This window comes from Calidris pugnax, unplaced genomic scaffold (assembly GCF_001431845.1).
Source record: "Calidris pugnax isolate Ruff unplaced genomic scaffold, ASM143184v1 scaffold30, whole genome shotgun sequence".
NCBI classification, from domain to species: Eukaryota; Metazoa; Chordata; class Aves; order Charadriiformes; family Scolopacidae; genus Calidris; species Calidris pugnax.
The window spans coordinates 3,745,506-3,771,728 of NW_015090776.1; the positions used below are offsets into that span (position 1 = coordinate 3,745,506).

Here is a 26,223-nt window from a genome sequence, read left to right on the forward strand (position 1 = left end):
AGGGTGCGCCAGGGGGCTGCAGGGATTTGTAGAGGCATATAGGGGTCCGTAGGGATCCACAGCATGCAGTAGGGGTCTGCAGGGGTTCTTAGGGTTCTCTAGGGATCTCTAGGTGTTCGTAGGGGTCTGCAGGGTTTCTTAGTGGTCTCTAAGAGTCTGCAGGGGGCATCAGGGGCCTGTAGGGGGTTCTAGGGGGCTTTAGAGGGCTGTACGGGGCTGTAAGGGTTTGTAGGGGCCGTCAGGGATCTGTAGGGGTCTCTAGGTATCTTTAGGGCTCTGTAAGGGGCAGCAGGGGCTTTTAGGGGCTGCTGGGTGCCAAGTCTCTAGGGGGCTATAGGCAGTTGCAGAGGGCTGAAGAGGAATATAGGGCATTATAGGGGTCCGCAGGGCTCTCTAAGGGGATATACAACTGCAATTACGATACCGCCACTCGCCGAGCGCACCCTGGACGCCCCCAACCGCTCTCCTCCCCCGCGGGGTCACCTCCTCCTCCCCCCCCCCCGGACTTCCTCTCCCCCCCCTTCCCCGGCAGCTCCAGCTCCCCCTTGGGCATGGCTCCAGTGGGATGGAATACCTGTGTCCCTGCTAGGGCCTGGGGAGAATTAACCCCATCCCCGCCAGACCCAGGACACCCCTTGTCCCGTCACCAGGCACCAGGTGAGAAGAGAAACCAGAAGAAGAGTTTGACGCCATCCTCTTGACACTTGCCTTCTAGATATTTATAATCATTGATAAGATCCTCTCAGTCTGCTCTTCTCCGGGCTAGACCGGACCCAGGTCTCTCAGCCTTTCCTCATCAGAGAAGTGTTCCATTGCCTTGATCACCTTTGTAGCCTTCTGCTGGACTCTTTGCAGTAGTTTCCTGGAACTGTGGAGCCCAGGACTGGGCACGGTACTCCAGATGTGGCCTCACTAGGGCAGAGTAAAGAGGGAGGATGACCTCCCTTTAGTATCCCTGAGATCTAAAAAAGGTGTTAAGTAAAGTTTCACTTTAATTGACTTAAGTCAATAACATTGCTGGAGTAATGTAATGCTGAAGATCCAGGTTTCACACTTACCTGCTAACACAGTCAGAGAGAGTGGATATTACTATAACCTGGAAATTAAAAATAGAGTTAAAAATATGTCTATAATATAATTATAAATATTTAACTTGAAGATCAAACTTGTATATTATCTTAATAACATTAAGACTACATTTATTAAGACTGTAGTCTTAATCTGGCAGATTTTCCTTACAGTTACATGTCACTGAGAAATATTCTTTACAAACAGCAAAATTTCAAATTAGTTAAGAGCAAGGCTTTGCCTGAAACAAGTTATCTGAAGCTGAGTGAAGTTTTCTGTATTTTTTCTATTTACCAGAGGACATATTTAAATTGTTCACCCTGAAGGAAAATTCTAAAGGCACAATTGTCAACAAGGCGCTAAGTACCAAACGGGGCCAACGTTTTCAGACTTAAGTGCACATGAAATCTGCAAAATGCAGACTTCAGAGGTTATGATCATCTCTAACACTTTAATTTCATGCTGTCTGTTCCCATGAATAAACCCAGGAATTGAAATCTGGAGTAGTATGCTTGAATGGTCCACCACGCCGAACTTTATGGGAATGGCAAGGAATGTAAATTTTTCATCAGTGGAATTCCAGTTACAGGATTAATTTCCCACTGCTGGTCTAATTAAATAAAAAACAACTGAAATTTAAGGTACACAACCTAGAGAGTAGGCAATTAGCAACGTTTGATGAGGGACTGACTTGAACCAGTATAGGTTGATATGTATGGTGAGATTTATCTTTGAACCATTCCCCAAATTGGTGAATAAATACAGTCAGACTTTCAAAATAATTTTGTGACTTTTCTTAATCAACATTTTTTGACAAATTGTAGTATCACTTTTTAAGACAGTTTTGTACTTTTATTTGAAAGGTTATTTATTTTTTTCTTCGGCGGAGCAATCATCCATAAAATAGCAAAGCTATTATGGCTGACAATTCAAAAAAGGTCGCAACCATATTATGTTTTACATATTAAAAGCCATACCACTTTACTTGGATTCCTGACATCCGGCAATACACGGGCAGACCAATTGGTCTCAGCTGTGTCCCATTGCCACAGCAGAGATGTCCAGAGTTATTGCGTTTGTCTTCCCAAGTCACTGTTACGCATGATGGAGCCCTGCTTTCCTGGAGAGGGCTGAACATCTTCATGCTATTGGGAAATAGGGAATGAATTCCTTGTTTTCCTTTGCAAAAACATGGTTAAACCACAACAGCCATAAAGCAATTACAGGTGCCACTCCTTGGAAGACCAACCAGGACATGGCAACTGATTAGAGATCCAGGACACTGGACTGGGACGGATGAGGGAATTAACAGAACCATACAAATCAGTGAAGAGACATACAAGGGAAGGGGAGTTGAGGGGCAGGGTAGACAGAAAAGGGATACACAGGGATGGTCATGTGTAAGACACTATCAGCCAGTGTGTTTGTCTGCCTGAGCCCTACACCTGATAACTGCAGACTGTCCTATTACCTTGTACCTTTTTATTGCATCTTTCTTAACTATCTCTCCGCATATTGTCACCCTCTGTATTGTGTGTGTGTACTGTTAAGGACTGAATGCCACCTACTGGTGACACCTGTGTGTGAGTCAGTGAAAATTGGTGTCAGCTGCTGTAGCCAGTGAAAATTGGTGTCAGCTGCTGTAGCCAGTGGCATCTCAGCCTCAGCTGCTGGAGCAAGTGGGGGTCTTTAGCTTCCAGCTACTGGGGCAGAAATGGTATGTGTCCCCAAAACCAGCTATTGGGAGAGACCAAAGTGAGGGGGGCAAGTGAGGGGCTCAGTGCTGGTGGCTGGAGCAGGACTGTGGGTCACAGCCCATACACCTTGTGCCATTTGCTGGGTGGGACGAGCACCTGTAGCTTCCCCTGTCTTGATGTGTACAGGGTATGCACATGCATTCACCAGCAAACTTTAAGCTGGACCAGCTGGAGAGCAGGGGAGCATTGGAAGCAGGGTGAAGTATCAGATAGGTGTGGGGGGTGGTGGTACGCACAGAAGCACTTGGGAGTGGAGTGCATATATGCAGTGAGCATCAAGCTGGACCAGCCAGTGAGTAGGGGACCCATGGAGGGGGCAAACGGGGCAGAATTTGGGCAGAGGTGCCAGGTGGACAGGGGTGCCATGCCAGTACTTGAGGGATCTGGGGATGTGTGTGTATGTGAACCTGCTGTGTGTGTGCCTCCACTAGTGACCTCCTGTCTCCACCGGCCAAAGAGGAGGAAGGGGATTTGGCTGTCCATGTTTATGTTTTATCATAAATGTTTGGAAGGGACCTTTAAAGATCATCTAGTTCACCCCGCGTCCTTTCATGTACAGGAACATCTTTCACTACATCAGATTGCTCAAAGCCCTGTCCAACTTGACTTTGAACATTTCCAATGGCAGCAAATCCACAACTTCTCTGAGCAACCTGTTCTAGTGTCCCAATAATAATAGTGAAAAATGTCTTCCTTATGTCCAATCTAAACCTACCTTCTTTCAGTTTAAAACCATTGTCCCTTCTCCTGTCACTACAGGCCTTTGTAAATAGTCTTTCTCAATCTTTCTCATAAGCCCCCTTTAGATATTGAAAGGTTGCAATAAGGTCTCCCCAGTGCCTTCTCTTGTCCAGGCTGAACACCCCCAACTCGGCCTTTCTCCATTAAAGAGGTGTTCCAGCCCTCTGACCATTCTTGTGGCCCTCCTCTGGACCATCTTTTGGAAAGACAGGTGCACGTCTTTCATGTACTGGGGACCCCAGAGCTGGATGCAGTACTCCAGCGCTGTTTGATAACTAGGCCTTAATCAGATGCCTACAAATTAAGTATGTGTTTAAGAGATTTGATTAGACTTACACAGTATCTAGCAAAATTAATTCTTTCAATGCATTCAAATAAGTGACTTCTTAAAATCCCCAAATATTTGTGACACTTCAGAAGAAAATAACCATCTAATTTTTTGAAAATGCAGGGGCTTTTTGAGCTGGTGTTGAAGAGACTGACTAGAAGGGGAAAAAACAGCAGGGGCGTCAGAAGCATGTGTCGGGAGGAGCAGGGAACAGACATCCAAGGTGGGATTCATTTCCTACTGCTTCAGAAAAATAAAAATAAAGAGATCTGAGTAAGTCATCCAAGAGTCTCTTCCTGTTGGCACTGAGAAAAAGGCTGCATGAATTGTAGCTTTGCAGTCTCTGTTCTGGACATCTACTTCAGAACAAGTAACTGGAGCCAGAGGGGTGCATTTCTTTACTCTGACTGTAAGAGGAGCCCAAGGTCTCCTTTAGACAAAGACATCTTGAGGACACTGTTTAGATTATTGTTTGGATTATTCACACCTCAAGATCCTAGAAAGAAAAGGAAAGACAAGTCAGTGGATGCCCAGAGGAATGCAATGGGCCACATTTTCCCCAGTCTGCCTTTTGTCTCCAAGGTATTAGAGAAGACTATGTCTTTGACATTCCTGGCCAGATTCAATTCCATTTGGACTTTAGCTCTCCTAACTTCATTCCTAGATACTCAAACAAGGAGTTTGTATTCCTCCCAGGTTACCCATCCTTGCTTCCACCCTCTTGTGCTTCCTTTTGTGTTTGAGTTTGGCCAGGAGCTTCATCCATACAGGCCTGCTGGCATTTTGCCTAGCTTCCTCGTCATCGGGCTAGAGCTCTCTTGAGCTTGAAGGATATAATCCTTGAGTATGAAGCAGCTCTCTTGGGCCCCCTCTTCCCTCCAGGGCCTTCCAAGCAGATCTGTGAAGAGGCCAGAGTCTGTTCTCTACAAGTCCAGGGTTGTGAACTTGATTTTCACCCTCCTCCCTGCTTTGAGGTTCCTGAGCTCCACCGTGCCACTGGTGGTTGCATCCAAGGCTGCCTTTGATCTTGCCATCACCAGTGAGCCCCTCCTGGTTGGCGAGGGTGAGGTCCAACAGAGCATCTCTCTTTGTTGGCTCCTCTGTCACACTGGAAAGAGAAAGGGCAGGAAGGAGGCCCCCAAAACCAAAGCAGAAGGAGAGAGGGGCCAGCAAGAGAAAAGCCTCAAGGCTGGTGTAGGATAGATGAAGAACTGAAGGCAGGGAGACCAGTAGACCCCTCCAGCCAAACCAGCCAAGAAAGGCTCTCAGGCTGCCTGCCCACATCTCAGCACAGTCTTGGTGGTTTGCATTCCCTCCCCAAATATCCAGGCTCCTCTCCACCCATGCCAGGCAACAGTGCATGTGAACCACACGGTCACTCTCCCTCCATGTCCTGGCTCTGGGATCCTCTTCAGGGCCTGGTACCAGTCTGGAGTGCTCCAGTATGAGGCAGACACCAACACACTGGAGCAGGGATGAAGCCTAGGATGCAGGGAGGGGATCCTTCACAGGCACAGGCTTCATGCACTTGGAAGGGGCCGTGGCCTGGGACATTCAGACCTTGATGAACAAGACAAAGAGCCTGCAGGCCTGGAAGACAGGGAAGCTGGAACTCCCGAGGACCCTTCTCATCCTCAGAGTTATGCAGCCATGGGTGTTTCCTTCCCCAGTAGGCATCCCTTGTATTGAACCTCATGGGACCACAACCGGCAGCTTTCCAGTCTCCATCCACTTCCAACATATGGGAGAATCTGCCTATGGCTGCCCTGAAGCCAAAGCACCCCAGGGCTCCCCTCCATGTGCCCCCTGGGGTCATGGGCTCTCCTCCACGGGCACCCTGGTCCACTTCTCCCAACACTGCAGCACTTGGTGTGGTTGATGGCCAAGATGTCACCCTTGTCCTCTCTGCCCACCAGATCTCTGCAGGCAGGCCCAGGATGGGCTCAGACCCATTTCCCTGCAGCATGCTGAAGAGAACACAGCAGGTTCTTAACACTTTATTAGTTTGTTGTTTTTTTCCAACACAGTAAATTCTCTCTACAACAACAGGTTAGTTAAATCCAGTTTACATATTGCCATCTCATGACTGCTGCAGCCTTGACGCCGCTATGACAAAATCAGGTTGCGCTCAGACAGGAAAATGCATTAAATTCTGCTGTGACCGAGAAGAAAGGAAAGCAACACAAATCAAAAGAACAAACCATCAGGGAAAACCAAACCCACCAACAAAAACAAGGTTAGGGTCCAAAAGCAAGCACAGCCAGACCACCTCCAGGGGAACCACATGGCACCGCTTGGACAAGAATGCAAGAAGAAATGAACCCAAAAAAGTCAGGGACTGGACAAACTCTTACATATATTATGTATAGGTATTTATATATATCATCTGGAAGGACACGCTGAGAAAACAAGAGATCACAGCGGTATCTACAGTAAAAAGGAGCTACATAGCTTTGAAAGTTACACTGGGAAGGAAGCACACAGCAGAACAAAGAGGGGGACACTGGTGTTTCGGGAGAGGCTGGGCAGGGTACAGGTGTCAGGGCCAAAAGCCCTTGTACATCCACTGGGAGCCCTGGGACCCCTGTGCCCCTCGCTAGGGAGCAGGGATGGGGTCTGCGGGGCAAGTGCTTTTGGGGGGCTAGGTGGGACATGCCTCCATCAGGCTGGTTCTGCTCGCCTAGATGGTGTCACCTGATGGGTCCCCTACAGATCCCTGTTCAGGTTCCCCATGGACCACTCGCAAAGACCTGAACACCCATTGCCAGAGCCTGGGGCTCACTTACCCTGGGTGCAGGAGAAGCTGGGCTCTGCTGCCCATGGGGTGGGCCAGGGATGCCAGCAGAGGCTGGGTGGCTGATGGTGGGGTTACATGATGAAGTGGCTCTCCATGTTGGATTCAGCCAGAGCTGGTGGCCAGAGGGGCCCCATGGCTCGGGGGGAGCCAAGCCCTTGAGAGATAGCCCGCTCAGTGTGCAGGCGAGATGCTGGGCATGGGAGTGTGAATTTGGGGGGCCACAGTGGGTCTGACCAGGTCTGTGGGCAAAGCCAGATACTGTGGTGCTCCCCACATCCCATGGGCCACCCCACACTGCCAGCATGTTGCATGATGCACCCTGTGGGGCAGAGGGTGCTGAGGGATCCCCAGCATTGCGGTGGGGTGGGGAGTGTCTCATCTTATTGCTAATGGCTCCACTATGGTGACACCCACAGGCTGTGGCAAAAACGGAGGGGGGACCTGCCATGCAACATACCCAAATCCAGTGGCCTCTGAGCCTGGCAGCCTCAGCCCAAGAGCTGGGAGTGAAACCACCGGTGTGGCAGGGACTAAATAAGCCATGGCACACAGCCCCCTTCCCCGTGGTGTGTTTTTGGTGGCAGGTGCTGATTGTCCTTCTTGCAAAAAGGGACCAAAGAAGAGCCACCACGGGCAAGGGCATGGGCAGGAGCAGTGAGACCCCCCCATTCCACCCTCCTGCCTCAATGGCTCCTGCAGCAGGGCTGAGCCCTCTCCCCTTGCCCCGGGGCAGCCCTCAGGTTACATGACTGGGGTGAGGGGACAGTTTTGGGTGCGATTTCTCACAATGCTCAGCCAGCTCCAGGGCAGCAGGTCCTGGGTGTGCAGGGAATCCCATGCTAGCTCTCCCTAGGGAGGACTGGCTAGGAGAAATGGGAGCTGCATCCCCAGGAAGGACCCAGTGACCTCCCAGTGAGTGCTGCTCCCTGTCCCTATCTTTGGTCTGGCTTGGCCAGCCTTTGTTGACCTTGGGAGACCAACCTACTTCCTGCATCTTCTCCACGTCCTGCTGTTCTGTCCACAGCCTGCTGCCCTGCCCCATCCCACCATGCTGTCCCCATCCCACCATCCTGCCCCCCCATTCTGGCCCTGTCCCCCTGCCACCCACCCTCCCAAGCCAGGGCCAAGCCAATGCTAGGGAGGGAGAGGACCAATGCAGAACCATGTGTGACTGCAGGGCAAAGCCAGGAGCTGATGCCAGAAGGCAGTGAAGCAAGCCCCTCTCCTTCTCCGGTACCAGACAAGGGGATGAGGCCAACAGCAAAGAGGACAAATCAACCCTGAAGGAACGAGGGTCCTGGTGGAGGACATCCATGAGGCGGGTGAGTGCTGGCGGGATGCTGACGGATGTGAGATGGCTCTGGAGGAGACGTCGGCGGTGGGCGTGGACTTCAGCACGATACCTCCATGGTGTGGTTGATCTGCCCCATGGCCTCGGCGCTCTCTGAGTGGGTGCAGGCACGTGGACGGGTGCCATCCACTGAGCTGGCGCTGGTGAGGGAGGCCGTGCGGGAGCGTGCCAGGCGAGTCATGCTGGCAGATGGCACTGCACGGGCAGAGAGAGATGCTCAGCTCCCTCCAAAAGCCAAGAGGATCTGGGCTGACATTGCTTCATGCAAGCAAAGCCGCCGGTCCTGCTCCCAGGTGTGAATGACCCTGGGCATAAGCTTGCAGCATGCAGTGCTATGACAACATGTTCCAGCCTGGCAGGGCACAGCGGGGCAGGCACAGGGCACCCTGGGGCAGGCTGCACAGCAGGCACTTCTCCCAGGGATGCGACCGCTGGGCACGGGGCAGTGGGGACCCCCTGGACACCACACTGGGGAAAGAGTGAGCAGGGATGGGAGCTCTCCCAGCTCCCCAGGGTATGCAGGGAAGGTGACACACTACTCCAGCCAGGATACCCTGTGGGCACAGCTCCTGGCCTGGTGGAGGAGGGCACAGTGGGCACACCACCGAGACTGTGCCTGCATGGGGGGGGGGAAACTTCCAAAGCTGCCATTTCTCAGCCCCTGCCCTGGCTCAGGGTGCCATCTCAGGGAAAGCAGAGCGAGGCAGAGGGCACCTGGCTGGGAAGGGCCAGCCCCACACCCAGGCTGCTCCCAAAGGTGCCCAGGCAGCTCAAGGGCACAGAGACGAGGCAGGCACCATGCAGCAGTGGGCACGGGCCGAGAAGCACCGAGTGGTACCTGTGCCTCCGCTCAACCTCCGATCCTTCAGGTGGGTGACTGGCAGGGGTGGAGTGGGAGAAGGGCAGGGAGGGTAGAGAGAGAGCATCAACCGTGCTGGCCACTCCGCAGGACCAGGAGCCCCCACCCAGCCCCACGTGTGCACGCACACAGACCTGCACGTGTGCACACAGACCTGCACACACACAGACACATGTGCATATGCACATGGGCCTGCAAACACACACACGTGTGTACATGGACCTTCACACGCATGCACACCGAGGTGTGCACACAGACCTGCGCACACACACACACACACACTCATGTGCTCATGGACCCATACACACACATGCCCACAGACTTGTGCACAGAGACCTTGGCCACACACAGAGGCCTTGTACACACACCTGTGTGCACACAGAGCCTGTACACCCCATGGCTCTATGAACTCATGGGTAGGCATCTTGTACATTCGCAGATACAGCACTCTAGACATTGGTGCAGCTTCCCACCATGTTGGGCACAAGGGCTGGCGGGGGGGGGGGGTGGGGCAGGCCCATACACACACATGCCCACAGACTTGTGCACAGAGACCTTGGCCACACACAGAGGCCTTGTACACACACCTGTGTGCACACAGAGCCTGTACACCCCATGGCTCTATGAACTCATGGGTAGGCATCTTGTACATTCGCAGATACAGCACTCTAGACATTGGTGCAGCTTCCCACCATGTTGGGCACAAGGGCGGGGGGGGGGGGGGTTGGGGCAGGCTCCTCTCCTGTAGCAGGGTCAGCACACGCACACAGGAACACACACATGTGCACACAGAGGCACACGCCAGCCCCGTGCCCAGCCCTGGCACTCACTGTAGCCCATGCCTTGCAGGAAGTACTTGAAGGCTTCGGTCAGCTTGCCGGGCTGTGAGAAGAGAGCACGCTGAGTTGAGACAGCACTGCGGCCAAGACCCCAGCTCAGCCCTGAGCTGCCTCTGGCAGCCCCTGTGCAAAGATCCCTGTTCCCACTTCAGCCCATCCCCTGCTAGCCAGTGCCCAGTTAACTGGGGAAATTGCCGGGGCTCACCTGTGTGACCTGGGGCAGCCCACCGGAGTCAGCCATCTGCAAAGCATGAATGAGAGAACTGTTCTTAGGAGAATCACAGAATCTTAGTGGTTGGAAGGGACCTCCGAGATCATCGAGTCCAACCACAAAAAAAAAAAACCAAAACAAAACAAAAAAACCAAACAAACAAAAAAACAAACAAAAAAACCACCACAACCACCACAAGAACAACAAACCCAAAACCACCACCCACCAACTAAACCCCTCCACAAACCAATAATCTCGTGCACTAGAGCATGCCCTGAAGAGCCACGTCTACCCGTTTCTTAAATACCTCCAGGGATGGTGACTCCACCACCTCCCTGGGCAGGCTGTTCCAGTGCCTGACCACTCTTTCAGTAAAGTAATTCTTCCTAATATCTAGTCTGAATCTCCCCTGCTGCAGCTTCATATCATTACCTCTGGTCCTGTCATCATTCCTTTGGGAGAAGAGGCCAACCCCCGCCTCTCTACAACCTCCTTTCAGGTAGTTGTAGAGGGCAATGAGGTCTCCAGCCTGTGTCCCCCAGTACCTGCTGGCTGGGGTATGCCACTGCTGGGGCCACCCTGCTCTTCCCACCCTTCCCCAGCCCCGTGGTCAAGATGGACCTGGAATGGGGACATCCTGCAACCCTGGGGCAGAGGGCAAAGGGGCACTTCATGGGCAGAAGGCACCGCCTGGCTGCCCCTGCCACTTGCCTACCTTCAGGAATGTGGTGTTGGTAGGATCCAGCTTGGAGTTACACTCCACCTGCAGGCAAGAGGGATGATATTAGCCCCCTGCGCCTGACAGAAGTTGGCCACAGGTACCACCACTGGCCCATGGCACCCAGCTGGCACATCCCACCCCAGCCAGGTGGAGACAGGGCTCTAGGCCAGCCCTGAGCCTGCAGAACCCCCATCCCTTTGCCATGGGACAGGCGGGACCTTCCTTCTGCCAGACAGTGTCTGGGCTAGGGTGTGGGCTGGAAAGGGAGAGAAGGAGGGAGGATGGTGAGGTATCCTGTGCATCACACATGTGTATGCAAGCACACAAGTGTGCTCATGTGCATAGAGCTACACGTGCTGGAAGAGGGAGTGTGTGCATGCAGTTAACACATCATGTGGCCACATGCACACTATCTGTGGCTGACTGTGCAAGTGTGGACAACCCTACGGATGTGTGCAAGGACATGCCATGTTCTAGCAGCTGTTTGGGTCCATGTAGCCAAGAAGGGAGTGTGCCTGGGTGCCAACCTATCCAAGTGTGCATGTTGTGAGCATGTCTGGACGTACGGGGAAGAGAAGGTTTTCCAGGTCTGGCAACCATGCACAGATGCATGTGCACATGCGCCCACAAGAGCAGGTAGGTTTGCATATGAGCACAGTCCCCAGGTGGGAGCTCACACGTGTCTGAGCAGGCAGCAAACATGAGCTGCAGCAAACATGCTCCACCTGCCCATGTGCCACCCCACAGGCACTACCCCATCACTCACCACCCCCTCTTCAGCAGGTGCATTGTCTCCAACCACTAGCATCACAGGGCAGCTAGAAGTAAAAGGGGGAAGGGGCACAATCAGGGCTTGGTCTGGGTGGACTCCACTGCCCTGGTCCTCCCATGCCATGCTGACACGACTCTTACCGCAGCGTCTTGGCATTGGGCACAGTCCCAGGCCGGTTGATGTCTAGGTCCCTGCGGCTGATGGAGGAGAAAGAGGACCAGTGTGAGCCCATGGGCAGGTGGTGCCACTAATGCCACAGCACAAGAGCAAAAGCTCGGGAAGCAGGACCCAGGACCACTGTCCTGGCACCCTGTGGATGGAGGACCCCACAGCCATCTCTGCCATGACCCAAGCAGAGCCTGCACTGTGGGATGCAGCATCCAGAGGAGTAGCGAGGCTCCCAACCCCCTGCGTAGAATGGACAGCATCTCCACCCCCTTCTCCAGGCCTGTGCCAGCACCCAGTGCAGGAGGAGACATGGGGATGTGCACCCATGGCCATGGGCTCTGGAAGGCGGCAAGGCTCTGGCACAGGTGTCACCACTCCTGCATCTCTGGCCAACACCGGCGGCCAGTCTTGCAAGACTGCCTGCCTGTGCTGGAGGGTGATAGCAGCACCCCACAGGGGTCAGGGTTCCCATGGTGCCCTCAGGGCCACCCACCAGTACTGTAGCCCCTCGCCCTGGCGCAGACAGGACCGCCCATGATACTTACCTGTTGTACATGTTGAGGAAGAGCTGGAGATTGAACTGGTTCACCACGCTGCCGATCTGCTGCCGATAACTCTGCACCAGCTCTGTGTTGTTCATCAGCTCTTCCTGTGCCAGCAGGGGAAGGAGATCAGAGCAGGCACTGCTGGCTGCCGCTCAGACACCCCTGCTCCCCCAGGCCTACCCATGCTGTGCTGGCCAGCAGGGCACAGGGGGAGGACGCTGGGCAAGGTGGCTAGGCACAGTGAAGCTGCAGGCAGCACATCCAGGCAGGATGTGAGCATGAGTCACACCCCCATCAAAGCTAAGCCCTGGATCGGACAGGAGAGGTACAAGCAGGGCTTGACAAACCCCCTCCCTGGGCATGGAGCAGGTCCAGCAACACTGTGGCACCTGGCAGGCTGGGAAAGGTGACCCGGATGGCATGCTGGGCAGGGGGGCAGTGGCAGGGGCCAGCAGGATGCACAGAGCTTACCTGGCTGAAGAGGTGAGACAGGACAGTGTCCGGCAGCGTGCTGGTGAGGCCAGAGAGCTGTGGAGGGAGCACAGGGAGTTACGGCACTGCTGTGGCTGGCTCCTGCCCCAGGGAGCCATCAGCATCAAGAGGGGGTCAGGGCCCTGCCCACCTTGGCAGCTGCCCAGTCAATCCAGCCTTTGCCATTGGGGTCAATGTTCATGAGGACCAATCCTTCAACCAGGTCAGGAAAGATAAGCTGCAGTGAGCAAGAAAGGTGATGCTCAGTGGGAAGGGGAGATGCACCCAGGGCAGCCCCCCACCAGCACCGCTGCCCACTGCACAGGCATTGCACAGAGCTGATGTGACCCTGTCCTGGGAGTGATGGGAGACCTGTGGCAAGACTGCCCAACCACCATGGCCACGGCACTGCTGTCCTGGCCCCTCAGTCCTTCCAGGAGCATGCCCAGGGTTGTCAGCTTCTGTTCTTCCCCTTGCCCCAGGCTCACAGCAACTCAGGGCCAGCCCATCCCAGCCCCAGGCTCACCGCAAACTTGGCCAGCACGTAGGCTCCTGCCCCAACACCGATACCGATCACGTACTTGAACCTGGAAAGCAGAGGTGTGTATGGGGGGACGGTGGGCTTCAGCATGTGTTCCCCAGGGCCCCCCTCCACCTGCAGCATGGGGTACAAAAAGACATGCAGGATCCCAGCTTACAGGCATAACTCCCCCAGCTCCAAACCCTTGCCTCCTGCCCATCTCCCTGCCCAGCAGCCTCAGCTGGCAGCTGTGGAGGAAAGACAGACTCACCCAAAATGCTGCACCACGCTGGGTAACATGGCAGCCAGCTGGTCCATGGATGGATATTGGTACCTGTGACACAGGGAGGGCCAGGACAGTGGTTATGGGGCCCACACAGAGCAGGAAGGCTGGGACTGGGCAGCTGGGCTGCCTGAAGTGGCCAGGGAAGTGCCACCCACCCACCAACCCCCATTGCCCACCCTGGGCCAGTCAGCTGCCACTGGGCTTTGACAAGGTTCAGTGAGACCTGTAGGCAGGGTATGACTGCCCAGGCGGTGACAACCCAGCAGGCAGGGAGGTGACGTCCTGGCAGGCATAGTGAGTCCCCGAAGCTGGCACCTACCCCTGAGGGAACTGCGAGGCTCCTGCCTGCTGGCCCGGCGCATCCACATGGCACACCACAAAGTGCTTTGTAATCTCCTGCATGTCCTCGTAGTTGAAGAAGGTGTTGAAGCAAAGCTTGTCTGTCAAGGAGCAGGCAGGGATCAGAGACCAAATGCCCCATCACGGGGGCCTGGTGGGCCAGGGGAGCATGGAGAGAGATCAACTGCCCTCCCACTGCCCTTAAACTGGGAGGTGACATGCCACCTAAGCCCTCTTATCTCCTTCCCTCCAAGCTCCTTGTCCCACAGCAGAGACCACAGTCACTGTTAGTAAGGGCTGCATCCCTCCTGATGTTGGGAGGCATTAGAATGGATAGACACAGCCAGGAGGAAGAGGATTTTGGGATGAGCCATGTCTGCTTGGAGGGATAGGACTGGGGGATGCAAGCCCGGAGCACCAGACCGAAGACCACCTGCAGGACCACTCAGAAGGCAGCAGGATTAGCAGCCAGGGGTATTATCTGCCCCATCCAAGATCCCCAGAAAGGGCTCAAGCAACCATGGGACTTGAGAAAGAGCTGCAAATCTAACTGCTTGGAAACAGTCAAATAAACTGCTCCAGCACTGCTGTGGACAGGTCACGACCATTGCAGTGGGATATAGTCATTGCCAGGGCTTGGAGGGGTCCTGCCTCATGGCATTGGTACCAGGACATCTCTCCCAAAATGTGGGGACAAGGCAGGTTGTAAGGTCCATCACAACCAACATGACGCATCCCTAGACATGATAGCGCTGCCGTGAAGTTGAGGCCGCTCATGTAGCATGTCAGTGACTCAGCCTCAGCCACCGGTGGAAGGGAAGATACTTCTCCCTGCTCACAGGGCACCAGGCATACCGACTGGGCCAGGGGGCACAGCCCAGGGCAGGGGTCTGGTGTGCAGGTCCAAGGCTGCAGGCTAACAGCACAGTATCCCCATATCCAGAGCCCCAGCTTGGGGTCCCTCCTTCTCTGCAATTCCCCAACTCCTCCAGCCCCCACTACACCCTGCTGCCAGCCAGGCCCATGCTCTGAATACCAACATGCCAGTTCCTGTGATGGGGACTGACCCAGCATCCCCCATGTCTCATCTCTGCCTATCATGGGTGGGTGGACAGCCAGCTCCAGGGTGGCTAAGCTCTCTTGGCTGTGCTTGGCTCAGGCTTTAGGTTCAGCTGAGCATCCAAACCCTCCTGGTGCTTTCAGATGCCTGGGGAGACCTAATGCAGCCCAGGGACCCTCCATGGGAAGAGTGAAAGGAGCTGAGCCAGGGGCTTTGGCCAATGTCCTGGCACCCCTTGAAGTCCCAGGCTCTCCCCTGCCTGCCCCTGTGCCCCATGGCCCAGGGACCAGCACTCACGGTTGAGGCCCACATCATGGTATGTCAGGATGGCTGGACGATTCCCTTTGGGTGAACCCCGGATGACCACATGCAGCAGCCCATAGGAGGTCTCAATGTCATGTTCCTGGGGGAAGAGAAGAGATAGGGTGACATCTGCATGCCCCAAGACATCCTCTCCTGTCCCACCATCCCACCCCTCAGTGCTGCTCCCCTGAGCAGCTGGGTCCCATGGGAGCAGCCATCCTGGGACAACCCCCCAGATATGGGCATCTTGGTCATGGCAGAAGGCAGGACAAATCACCTACAAATGCTCCCAGCCTTCACTGACAGGGAAGGGAAGGGAAGACGTAGAATAGGGTAGCAGGATTTAGGATTGGACAGACGTATCATGGGATGGGATCACAGGACCAAAGGTGACAAGTTTGGAATAGGATGGGACAGGATGGATTGATCCAAGAGGGCTTGGGAGAGAAGGACTGTGGTACAGGACAGGTGGACCACAGGATGGGACAGGAAATCTTACAAGGCCTGAGCCTGAGGGGATTTTTGGCAACAGGTTGGGGATCACAACATGATCTAGTTGGCCTGGATTCACTGTGCCTGGGACAAACAGGCAGAGGTCAGACCCCAGACACCACACCAGGAAATGTTGCAGTCTTATTCCAAATTGAAAGCTAAAATAAATTTCAAATCCCTTGGTCTGAAGTGGCTGTGCCCCCCATCCAGAGACCAGGACTGCCCCGTGCCTCGGTTTCCCTGGCTGGGAGTGCTCCAGCCTCACCTTCATGGCCATCGTCCCCAGCCAGCAAGGGAAACTGAGGCTGTGAGCCCAGGTGCTGGCCAAGGCATTGCCTGCAGACAAGGGACCAGGGGTCCCCTCCAGATGTCCATGCCTGCTAGTCAGCCCACTGGCAGTGACATCGAAGCCGGGATCTGGAGGGTGCAGGAGCATCACGTGCCGAGCAGGGCCAGGCAGTGGATGCTGGCAGGGTGCCCAACCGGCGCGGTCCTTGCTGCAGGCACTGGCACCCCCAAGGATGGTGGGAAGGGAGTGGGTATGTGGATGCTCCCTCAGGTTACATGCCTCCAAGGACTCTGAAGGACACATGGACCTCATATGGGAGGAACCACCTGAAGACAGTCTCCTCACTGAAGTGCCTCCCCCTCACCGAGATCTGCTGTCTCCAGGGGACACAGTGCCCAAGAGCAGCTCAAGGGCTCTGTGGAGAAACGCTAAGCTCCCCAAGGGCACCTTGGCCCCAGCTGTCCTTCCACTCCCTGGGGTTGTATCAGGCAGCAGGTGATGAGCAGGGACATCGCCCCGCAACGACGGATGGAGAATCTGAGACAGAGCCTGGTTGAGTCCTGGCTTGGCCCAAGGTCACAAAGCAGGAGCCATCCATGTGATCTGATGTCTCCTTGCCATCCCCATGCCCGTGGTTGCCATCACAGTCCCAACAGCTCAGCCTGCAATCCCACCCCAAAATCACATGCCCAAGGTGGGAGCTCCTTCCCCAGCACTTTTCCCCACCCCCTGCCAAGCCAGGCACATCCCCGCCTGTGGTGCAGCCTCTGCAGCATCACTGGGTACCACAGCTCTGCCCTTTGCTGCAGGGAAGTTTGCTGGAGGGCAGAGGCTGGGGATGCAGGGGATGCAGGCAGTGATGGATGCGGGGGGTGGGGGGGCACGGCTCGGGGGGGACACACTGATACCCTGCGGCCCCAGCCCTGCCAGGTTACCCTCACCACTGCAGTGCTTCCACCATGCTCACCCCCGCCTCCGCGCCAGACTGTTGCCATCACTGCAGAGGCCAGAAAGCATCCGAGGGATTGATGCAAAACGGCAAGAGACCCTCTCCCTCTGCCACTCTGGGGGTGGGGAAGGGGCAGCAGTGCCCTCTCTGTCCCCCACCCCCAGCCATCAGCAGTCAGACCCAGCTGCTGCAGCTGCGCTCGCTCACCCTCAGACTCAGCGCAGCATCTCTGCCGGGCTCGGGGAGGACACGCTCAAGGACAATGCGTCCCCAAAACCTGCGGCAGGTCAGCAACGCGGCCGGTCAGGGATGTGGCAGCAGGGCTGGGGGAAGAAAGGGCTCCCAAGCAGCAGGTCCCCCCCACCCCCAACACCTGCCTGACCCACACCGAGCCCTCCCGGGTGCAAAGGTCCCCCCTTGCGTGAGCAGGAGAAATACTGGGGCAAAACTCCCTGGGAAGGGAGGGTAGCGAATACGGGACCGGTGGTACCTACCCCATCCCAGCACTCAGGCATGGTGAGGAACCGGGTGGACGAGGATGCGCGGGCAGGGTGGGCCGAGCGAGGGGTCCGGCGTGGGGCACAGCGCTGCAGCGGTGAAGCAGAGCTCTGCGCTGGCTCAGCCCCTTGCCTCGATTTATAGCGGAGCCCCAGCCCTGCGCTAAGCCCTGCCTCTCCCTTCCCCCTCAACGCAACACGCAGCCCCAGCAGGTTTGGCCTCCTTTGCAGACAGGCATTGCGATGGAGCCAGTACTCAGCCATTGGCTGCCGTGGGAATTATTCATGCTCCAATTGGCCCCAAATACCCTTGTTTATGAAGAAAAAATGCCTGGCACCATGTGGTACCTGCTCCATCTTCCTTCTTTCGGCAGAGCGAGACAGGCGGGGCTGCCTGGACAGGGTTGCACTCTTGCAACACACACAGCATCATCACAGCAGAGCCCCACCACGTCTCCTGCACCCATCATGCACACACATGGCTCCAGCCCCAGGCAAACCTGCAGAATCATGCTCAAGCCTGCAGCTGCCCAGGCCAAAGCCCTGCAGCAGCTCACATGCAGCAGGAAGCACACACACACCCATGAATGGACGTGAGTGCATACTAAACACACAGGAGAAAGACACAGCAGGCATGCTCTGCATATGCATGTGACCACGCACATACATGCACAGGAACACGTACCAATACAGACACATAGCAGCCAGGCAAAACTATGTCCCTCCCGCATGCCTTTGCATGGAAACTTTGGAAAAAATAAATACAATGACCCACGCTGAAGAACATGCACCCCACAAGATGCTTGCACATACCCCTGCAGAGCTGGTACCGTGTGTCTGCACAGTACATGTATGGGCATGGTCACGTGTGTATAAGGAGCATGTCTGCTGCATCCTTCTCCCATGTGCTTAGTGTGTGTGCCATAGCCATCATTCATGTGCATGGATGCACAACACAGAACCTTGTGCACATGTGTCTGGAGACAAACAAGCTTGTACACACATGACCATTGCCCAGACACCTGTGTTACCTTACCCAGTAACACAGTCATCCTGCCTGCTGCGGGATGCTGGCAGGCAGAGGATATGCAGGATTTAGCCCCGACCTGGATGTCATCAGTGGCAGGTAAATAAATAAAGCAGGAGGAAAGACAACCCAGCAGCGCTGAGGAATTGGGATCCTGCCCCTGGGCTGATGCATGCTGTGTGTATTCCTGTGGGACATGCAGGCAGGCAGATGGTTTCTGCCCTGATTACAACAGGCTTCGTAAGAGGGTGAGTCTGACTGCCTGCAGCTCACACCCACAGATGGCCCTGAAACCCCAGGCTCTGGGTGCCATCCCCCTGCACCCTACTTGCCCCTGTACCCTGCTTGCACCACTGCCTGGCTTGGCACAATCAGCACCTGAGCCCCTCCAGCACAAAGCTGGGTGGAGATGGATGGATGGAGAAAGAATCCCACGGTCCCTCTAGTGCCTGCCCAAAGGGTCTGGAGAGCCATGTGCCAGTGTCCGACCAGGGCATCCAGAGGGGATAGATCTGGCCCCCCTGCCCAGCACAGGGATGCTCTGTGCCAGCTGGAGCCTCCATCACTTCTGCATCATCCTCACCCCAGCAGCTCGCCATGGTTTGCTTACACCATGCCCTGGCATGCACTGCACCCATGGGCACAGGGTGTCCAGCTGCCATCACCAGCACATGCACAGGCTTTCCCACATGGCAAAGCCCTGTGTTCTTGGCTTGACCCAGCAGGCTTCTTCCTGTGGAGTCTCTGATGTCTCATAACAGGGATGAGCCAATTTTCCCTGGGGACAGCCCTTTCCCTGACATGGACAAAGGATCATCCAGAGCTGGTGGAGAGCCACTGAAAGCAGTGTCCTGCAAACAAGCCAGGGCTGGGCAGCCAGGCAGTTTGGATGTGGGAGAAAGGATGGACAGAGAGACAGGCAGGAGGACAGCATCCACCTTGCCTCCACCAAAGAGGCTTTCCTATGCACTGCTTTGTCCTGCAGGGAGTTCAGCCCCAAGCCTGGAGAGATGCATCTCTGCTAAGGAAGGATGGTGCGAGGGGCAGCCCAACTCCCAGGTGGTTCCTTGCACAAAGGTACAAAGCCGTTGGCAGCTCCAGGTGCCATTTTTGCCGCCTTCAGTCCTGCTACCTGTGGGGTCAAGTGGGCGAGAAGCCACAGCCTCTGGGAAAAAGCATGATGCAGAAGGGCATGAGCAGGTGAAAAAAGACAGAACGTGGCAAAATAGAGGAGAGAAGGAGTGGAAAAGCTGAGGTGAAGCAAGGCATGAATGGAAAAGGGTGGCAGGGAGATGGGAGGGCTTAGCAATGCTGAATAACATCGAATGGCATCACCCATTGGCTACGAGCCCATCTGCTTGGCAGGTGACCCAGATGTCCAGCAGGGCCAGGGCGCCCAGGTCCCAGGGCAGAAGCATCTGCACCCTGGCATTCCTGCACCCTGGCTTATTCCAGCAGCCCCAGCAGCTTTATTTTGGCTGGTGGCGAGAGTGAGGGTTTCCCCCTCCTCCCTGCTGCCCCGGCCAGGCCAAAGCACCTCAGTGAGGGAGCAGTGACTGGCTCTGGGGAGGAGCAGAGGGACAGTGAAGAGCTAAGCTTGGGGCTGGACTGAATTACCCAAGGAGGTGAGCCAAGAAAATGGGGTAAGAGCTCTCCGAGGAAGGGCAGGCAGCCCCCAACCTTGGCAGGGAACCAACCTGTGAAGTGCCAGGGTCAGGGAAAGGAGGGGGTTGCCCCGGCACAGCCTGGGAAGTTCATCCCATCCCCATCCTGAGGGTCTTGGAGGGGAATCAAGAGGGCGCAGGACCTAGCTGGTTTGGAAAAAGCGGCCTTGATTTTTGCTCAGTTGATTATTTTAGGCACCAAGGGCTTGCACTCCACTTGGTGCCCACCAGTGACGTGGTTCAGCGTCACCATAGGCCAGTCCCTGCAATACTGGTATGCAAAGATTGTCTTGGGTGAGTCAATGCTCTTTAACATCTCCCGTATGCCATCAAAGCCCTGTTCCAGCGGAGCTGAGTGAAAGCCCTACCGGGAGCTCCAGGCAGCCCCGCACTGCTGCCTCCCTCTTTGCCTCCCTCTCCCTCCTTACCCTCACCTTGGTGACACCAGGAGGTTTGATTTTCCCTCCAGTGCTCAACAGAGACCCTGAACAAGCCAAGCAAGGAGCAGCCCTGACCCGCACACCCTGCTGCTCCTGGGCCCAGCACCTCGCCAGCTTTGGAGCTGCTGGGAAGGGCAGAATTTCTTTTTCTCCACTGCCATATTTGAGTAATTTTGTGGCCTCCAAGAGGCCCACTAAAAATCTCCTATCCTGTGAACCAGAGCAGCCACTGCCCAGCGTCCTGACAGAAGTCCTTGTTCCCCACCCAGCTGCTCCTGTCACTTGCACATGTGAGTGATGGAGACCAAGTGGTCCAGACTCAAAAGCCTGGGCACGACTTTGGGTCTGCCAAAATGGGGACCTGGGCTTCCCTGCCCCTCTTCCAGGATGAGTGAAATCCAGATTCATTTTATCCTTGAAGGTGCTCCTGTTTCAGTGCTGAACCTGGCAGGGCTCAGCCAGCACCACCCAAGCCCACCCTCCTGGTGGTCTCAGCCACTGGCAAAGCAGCAACATAAAACCCGAAGTCAGTCACTGGTGTACCTGGGGAGGTGTCCGGCAGCCCCACTACCCTCCCTGCCCATCTACCAGCACCCTGGTCTCTGCAGAGCAAGCCTGGTATGGGATGAGCTTGGGCAGAGGTGTGAGAGCAATGAAGACCACCCCGGAGTCAGGCATGAGCTAAGCCCCTGCAAGCCTTGAGGTCACATCATGGTAAGACCCCACCTGGAGTCCTTGGGTTCAGCTCTTGAGGCCCCCCAAAATAAGAAGGATGTGGACTGTTGGAGCGAGTCCAGAGGAGGTCACGAAGATGCTCTGAGGGCTGGAGCACCTCTGCTGTGAGGAAAGGCTGACAGAATTGGGGTTATCACCCTGGAGAAGGCTCAGGGGACAGCTTATAGCAGCCTTCCAGGATCTGAAGGGGTCCTACAAGAAAGCTGGAGAGGGACTTTTGACAAGGGCATGCAGTGAGGGGTAACGGCTTCAAACTGGAAGAGGGCAGACTTAGGTTAGATATCAGGAAGAAGTTCTTTACTGTGAGGATGTTCATGCACTGGAACAGGCTGCCCAGGGAAGCTGTGGCTGCCCCATCCCTGGAGGGGTTCAAGGCCAGGTTGGACAGGACTTTGAGCAACCTGGTCTGGTGGGAGGTGTCCCTGCCCAGGGCAGGGGGGTTGGAACTCGATGATTTTTAAGGTCCCTTCCAACTCTCACCATTCTGTGATTCTATGATTCTGCAGGGCTCCTCTGGAGAGGTGGAACTTGAGATACAAGGCAGGTAGGTGCCAGCCAGGAAAGCTGAGGGGCCCTGCTCTCCAAGAGAGGTGGGTGGTACAGGGGGCAATGCCACAGCCCTCCAAAAAAGAAAGAGGCTTTCAAACATCCTTGTGTAAGCAAGGAGCTGGCATTGCCTGGGAAACCATTGCCATGGCAATGGTAGAGAGGCTGGAAATGCTCAGCCCTCCTGAGAAGAAATTCCCTGTTTAAAGAGGTTTTGTCCCCGGCCTGTTGCCAAGTGCCCGCCAGCCACATCTGAGTGCCAGCACAGGGCATGCCTGGCAGCATCCTCCCTGTCCCCCCCTGCCAGGGACTGCAATGGACGTGCAGCCCCATGCATAGACACCAACCAGGCACTGCGAACCCATGGAGGAGGGGGACAACCACAACTTTAGGTCTGCTCAGCACCCTGCAGCTTTCCCCAGCCGCAGGCTGCTGTCCCACGTGGGACCCAGGGGCACCCCCCGTGGCCACTCCTACCTTCCAGTCGGTGTCGACAGTGGAGAGGAAGACATCCGAGTTCTCCTGGGGAGAGAAGGAACCATTAGGGACAGAGACATCCCCCTGCCTTCCTCCCACCCAACTCGGGAAGCCCCCAGACACCACAAGCACCCAGTCCCTGGGGCAGTGCTGGCTGCAGGGGAAAATGATGCCTACACGTGTGCATACATCCATGCACATCTACAATACGTGCACAAGGGTGTATTAACAAGTATGTCCAACATACACATCATCACACCCGACCAGAACCCATGCTCACCCAGTCACGTGCATTGACACCAGCAGGTCTGTCCACACATACGCACCGAATACCGACACGCATGCACACATGTACCCAATACCAGCACCCTCCCCCAGGCTCCTACTTAAGCACCATGTCCTGGCACTCCACGTGCAGGAGTCGGAGCCAGTGTGGTCACCAGACTCACCAGCTCTGCATCCTGGCCCCGCAGCAGCGGCTTCTCCTCGGTGAAGCGCAGCTCATTCAGCCCTGCCATGGTCATCTCCTGCAGCAGCAGCCCTGCCCGGAGTGAGGGAAATGTCAGTGCCCACGGGGACCTGCCTCAGTCACCTTTGCCCCAGCCCCCTGGAGCCTCTTGGGTCTCCATGCCCATGGGGACATGACTCAAAGGAGCTTCACTCCACCCATCTACCATGGCGACTTGGTGCTGCAGCTTCTCCAGCAAACCCTTCTGCTGGGAGCTAGAAGCAGGCACAGGACAGACAGTGTCTAGAGTAGTTTGGCTCCCAGCTCCCATCCATGTCCAGTTCTCCCAGTTAAGGCCAGACCTGTCTCCAGGGCATGGTCTTAACCAAACTGGTCTGTCTATGCTGGTCACCCCTGTAAGCGCTTGACCCAGGGCAAGAACATCCCAATTCCCACCCCAGCTTCCAGCATCAGTCAGAGAGAGAAAATCCAATATTTTGGCTGGTTTTAGGCTGCAGACAGAAGGACAGAGGGAGATCTCCTTGCACAGCCAGAATAAGGGGTGATGTGTCTCAGCTGTGCTGGGAGGCAGAGGGATGATCCGAGAAGCAGGGGAGCAGGGAGACAGCCTGAAGTTCATATTGCAATGATGGGAGAAAACCAAATGAGAAGCCTTTACTCCCAAATTCTTCTTCTTGCCTACAAAGCAGGTGCTGGCCAGCCGACAGCTGAACCCCAGGGCTGCCAGGGACAGACTTCACGGTGGAGCCACCACTCAGCAGGTGTGAGAATGGATGCTGCTGACCAGGGCACCAGGACTTCATACCCCCCAACACCACCATCTCCAAAAACATCCCCAGACACAAGCCCAGCTTGGAAAGCAGAGGAGAGCGAAGGGATCTCTGCGCCCCCAGCAGCTGGCTGCACACTGAAGATGACAGAAATGGGGGACACAGGGGACAATCCAGGCTCCCCTGAGCATAGGTGGAGTGGCAGGTCCCAGCGCAAGGGGATTATCTGTGCTCAAGCAGGATCTGGATCTCAGGTGTTTGCCTTTGCAGCTTCCGTTTCCACACCTTCCCCAAGGCCAAGCGTTTGGATGAGTTGCTGCTCTAAACAGGCCAGCCCCGGTCCCACAGCCCCTCCACTGGCTACCCACCCTCTGCATTTTCCCTGGGGATGATGTGGGGATGCGCTGGCACCGCAGCAGACAGAGACCCCGCTCCATCCACAGCTTCAGCAGAGCCTGTTCCACACTGTCCACCTTCAAACCCGGGTCAGCCCAGGATGGCCATGTGGAAAGGCCAAGCAATGCCACAAGCATTGAAAGGCCAGCAGGAGCTGGTCGTGAACTCCTTTCCAATGCCAGCTTTTGCTCGTCCGACCGGGTTTCCATTCAAAACCCAAGCAAGCTGTGCCACCTGGCTGCTTTCTGCAGACACCGCACTTGGCTCACTGGGAGCCATCCAACAAGCCAGAACTGTCTGGAGGGAGAAACGCCACCGCCAAGCCTCCTGGGAGTCCCAGCATCAGGGGTCTCTGTGTCACCTCCTGCAAGGAGGGTCCCACCAGGCCAGGGGCCATGCAAAACCCTGGTGGGGAGAAGTGTCGACAGCCCCATGGAGAAGTACACGTCTGGGATGTGCCCGAGCTGGGCTGCTGCTGGGGAAATGGCTTTGCGCAAGGGGACAGCCATCACCTACAGCCCATCAGCACAGCCACCCACCGCAACCCCGCAGCCCCTTGGGTCATGATCCTGGGGTTAAAAAATGGGAGGAAAATCACCCTCACCGGTAGCTGGGTCTGGAGGAGAGCAGGAGCGTCCCGCGCTGACTGCAGCAACCCATCGTGTGGCCACAGCCCCAGGGCGGCTGGGAACAGCACTTAGCATACGGTGAGTGCCTTTATTAATTAAAGCCTCCAGCTAATATGGGAGGGAGGGTGGCTGGGTAATGAGGAAAGGCCCTGTGACCTTGTTGGTGTGGCGGGGGGAAAGCTGGCTCATGAGGGACGTGGCAGAGCCCTGTGCCATCCAGCATCCTCAGGGCAGGATGGAGAGTCACTTAAAGGGGTGCTGAGCGTGGGAATGGAAGAAGGATTGGTGCATTGGGGAGTCCCATGGGTGCAGCAGCCTGTGATCAGGATCACAGTCACGCTGCCAGCTTCCCAGGGGTGCTCAGCTTCCCATGCCACCCCACAAGTACCTTCATCCCTGCTCCTGCCAGCACAGCAGTGGGGCTGTGGGGCAGTGTCACGGCTGGGCCACCATCCCTGCAGAGGGCTGATAAGGAAGCCATGACTCCAGGTCTCCTAGCCAAAACAACTCAGCTCCCATAGCACGCTGGGGCAACGTGGCTGGCAACGAGCCCTTTTCCCTGCAGCTGGCCCCAGTGCAACAGCACCCATCCCCAGGGTGCCACATCAAGCGCACCCATCTCTGCTCCCACTCCGCGCCTTCCCGGTGCGATGCCTCCATTTCCTGGGCACAGGACACGCCTCCTCCCTAGTCCCAAATCAGTCCCAAACCCAGCAGGACATAAGTGCTCTGTTCGGGACTAGTGCTCTGCCCCGCCAGGGCCCTGGCTCTGCATGGGGACGGAAACAGCCATGCAGGCTTGTCTTCTCTGGGGAGATCCAGCCCAGGTTTGGTTAACTGGAGGAAAACCAGCTCATGGCAAAGAAATACACTATTATTATTGTTATTATTATTATTACCATCATCATCATCACTATGTGTGGGAAGGGTTTAACACTGGGCAGCGTGTCTGGTCAGAAGGCAGAGGGGTCCCTGGGATGATGCACCAGCTTCACGGGAGTCTCCCCGTTGAGCACCTGCATCCTCCCCGGCACGGACGCGGACCCTGCGGGCTGACTGAGTGGTGTGACACGGATGGGGAGGCAAATCCGGAGGAGAGAGGGCTGGCCCCTTCCTGAGGGCAGAGCCAAGGCAGCCTCCAGCAAGGCGGGGAGAGGGAGGAAGGGAACCTGCAGCCCAGTTCAAGCCACAGAAGTGTGCCCACAGCATCGCCCCCCAAGCAGGACCACTGAGGAGCCACGATGGGGTACAGGAAAACCACAGTGTGACACAGACTGGGCCCACTCCCGCCCTGCCAGGGCAGGATGAACACCCACAGCTTGCTCTGCCCCCCTGTGCGGGCATGTGTCTGCACCCCAGCAGCCCCCACAAACCAGCCTAACGGTGTGCTCCAACTGGGGAGTGCAGGGAGGGCACAGCAGGAGACCACCAGGCTGGGGGAGGGGGGGGGGGACACCAGTGTCACCGATGTAGGGGCTGAGCACCCTGGGCCTGGGGGGCAGCGGTGGCAGTGGGGGGGCTCTGCAGGTGCGCAGCCTGTCTCGCAGGAGCTGTTGCTAAGGGCAACCCCCTCCCCAGACCCATTCTTGGGGCACCCCGGCAGCGGGGAGGCTCCCAAAGGAGGGCTGGCAGAGAAGTGGGTGCTGCAGGGATGCTCCAGCACCCCCCTCCCCACCTGTCTGCCTGGCGGACCCCCGTGCTAGGAGG

General features: G+C 56.1%; 1 protein-coding gene across 4 annotated transcripts; it reads right to left on the bottom strand.

Annotated features, from left to right (window-relative positions):
- Positions 1-5,875: 5,875 nt before the first annotated feature.
- NDRG4 (NDRG family member 4) lies at positions 5,876-22,793 on the bottom strand. 4 transcript variants are annotated; one of them, XM_014948607.1, is made up of 16 exons: positions 22,702-22,793; positions 22,253-22,297; positions 15,131-15,236; positions 13,754-13,874; positions 13,420-13,482; positions 13,155-13,215; positions 12,780-12,866; positions 12,629-12,685; positions 12,158-12,261; positions 11,585-11,641; positions 11,439-11,490; positions 10,667-10,714; positions 9,946-9,981; positions 9,732-9,783; positions 8,881-8,919; positions 5,876-8,237 (listed from the first exon to the last, which is right to left on the bottom strand). In XM_014948607.1, exons 1-16 carry the CDS (start codon positions 22,774-22,776, stop codon positions 8,083-8,085), a joined length of 1,158 nt encoding a protein of 385 aa, XP_014804093.1. In that variant the 5' UTR covers positions 22,777-22,793; the 3' UTR covers positions 5,876-8,082. The 4 variants fall into 4 exon arrangements, with proteins under 4 accessions (XP_014804093.1, XP_014804101.1, XP_014804076.1 ...); XM_014948615.1 differs by lacking the exon at positions 8,881-8,919; XM_014948590.1 differs by lacking the exons at positions 22,253-22,297; positions 22,702-22,793 and adding an exon at positions 17,361-17,535.
- Between the last annotated feature and the right edge of the window lie 3,430 nt (positions 22,794-26,223).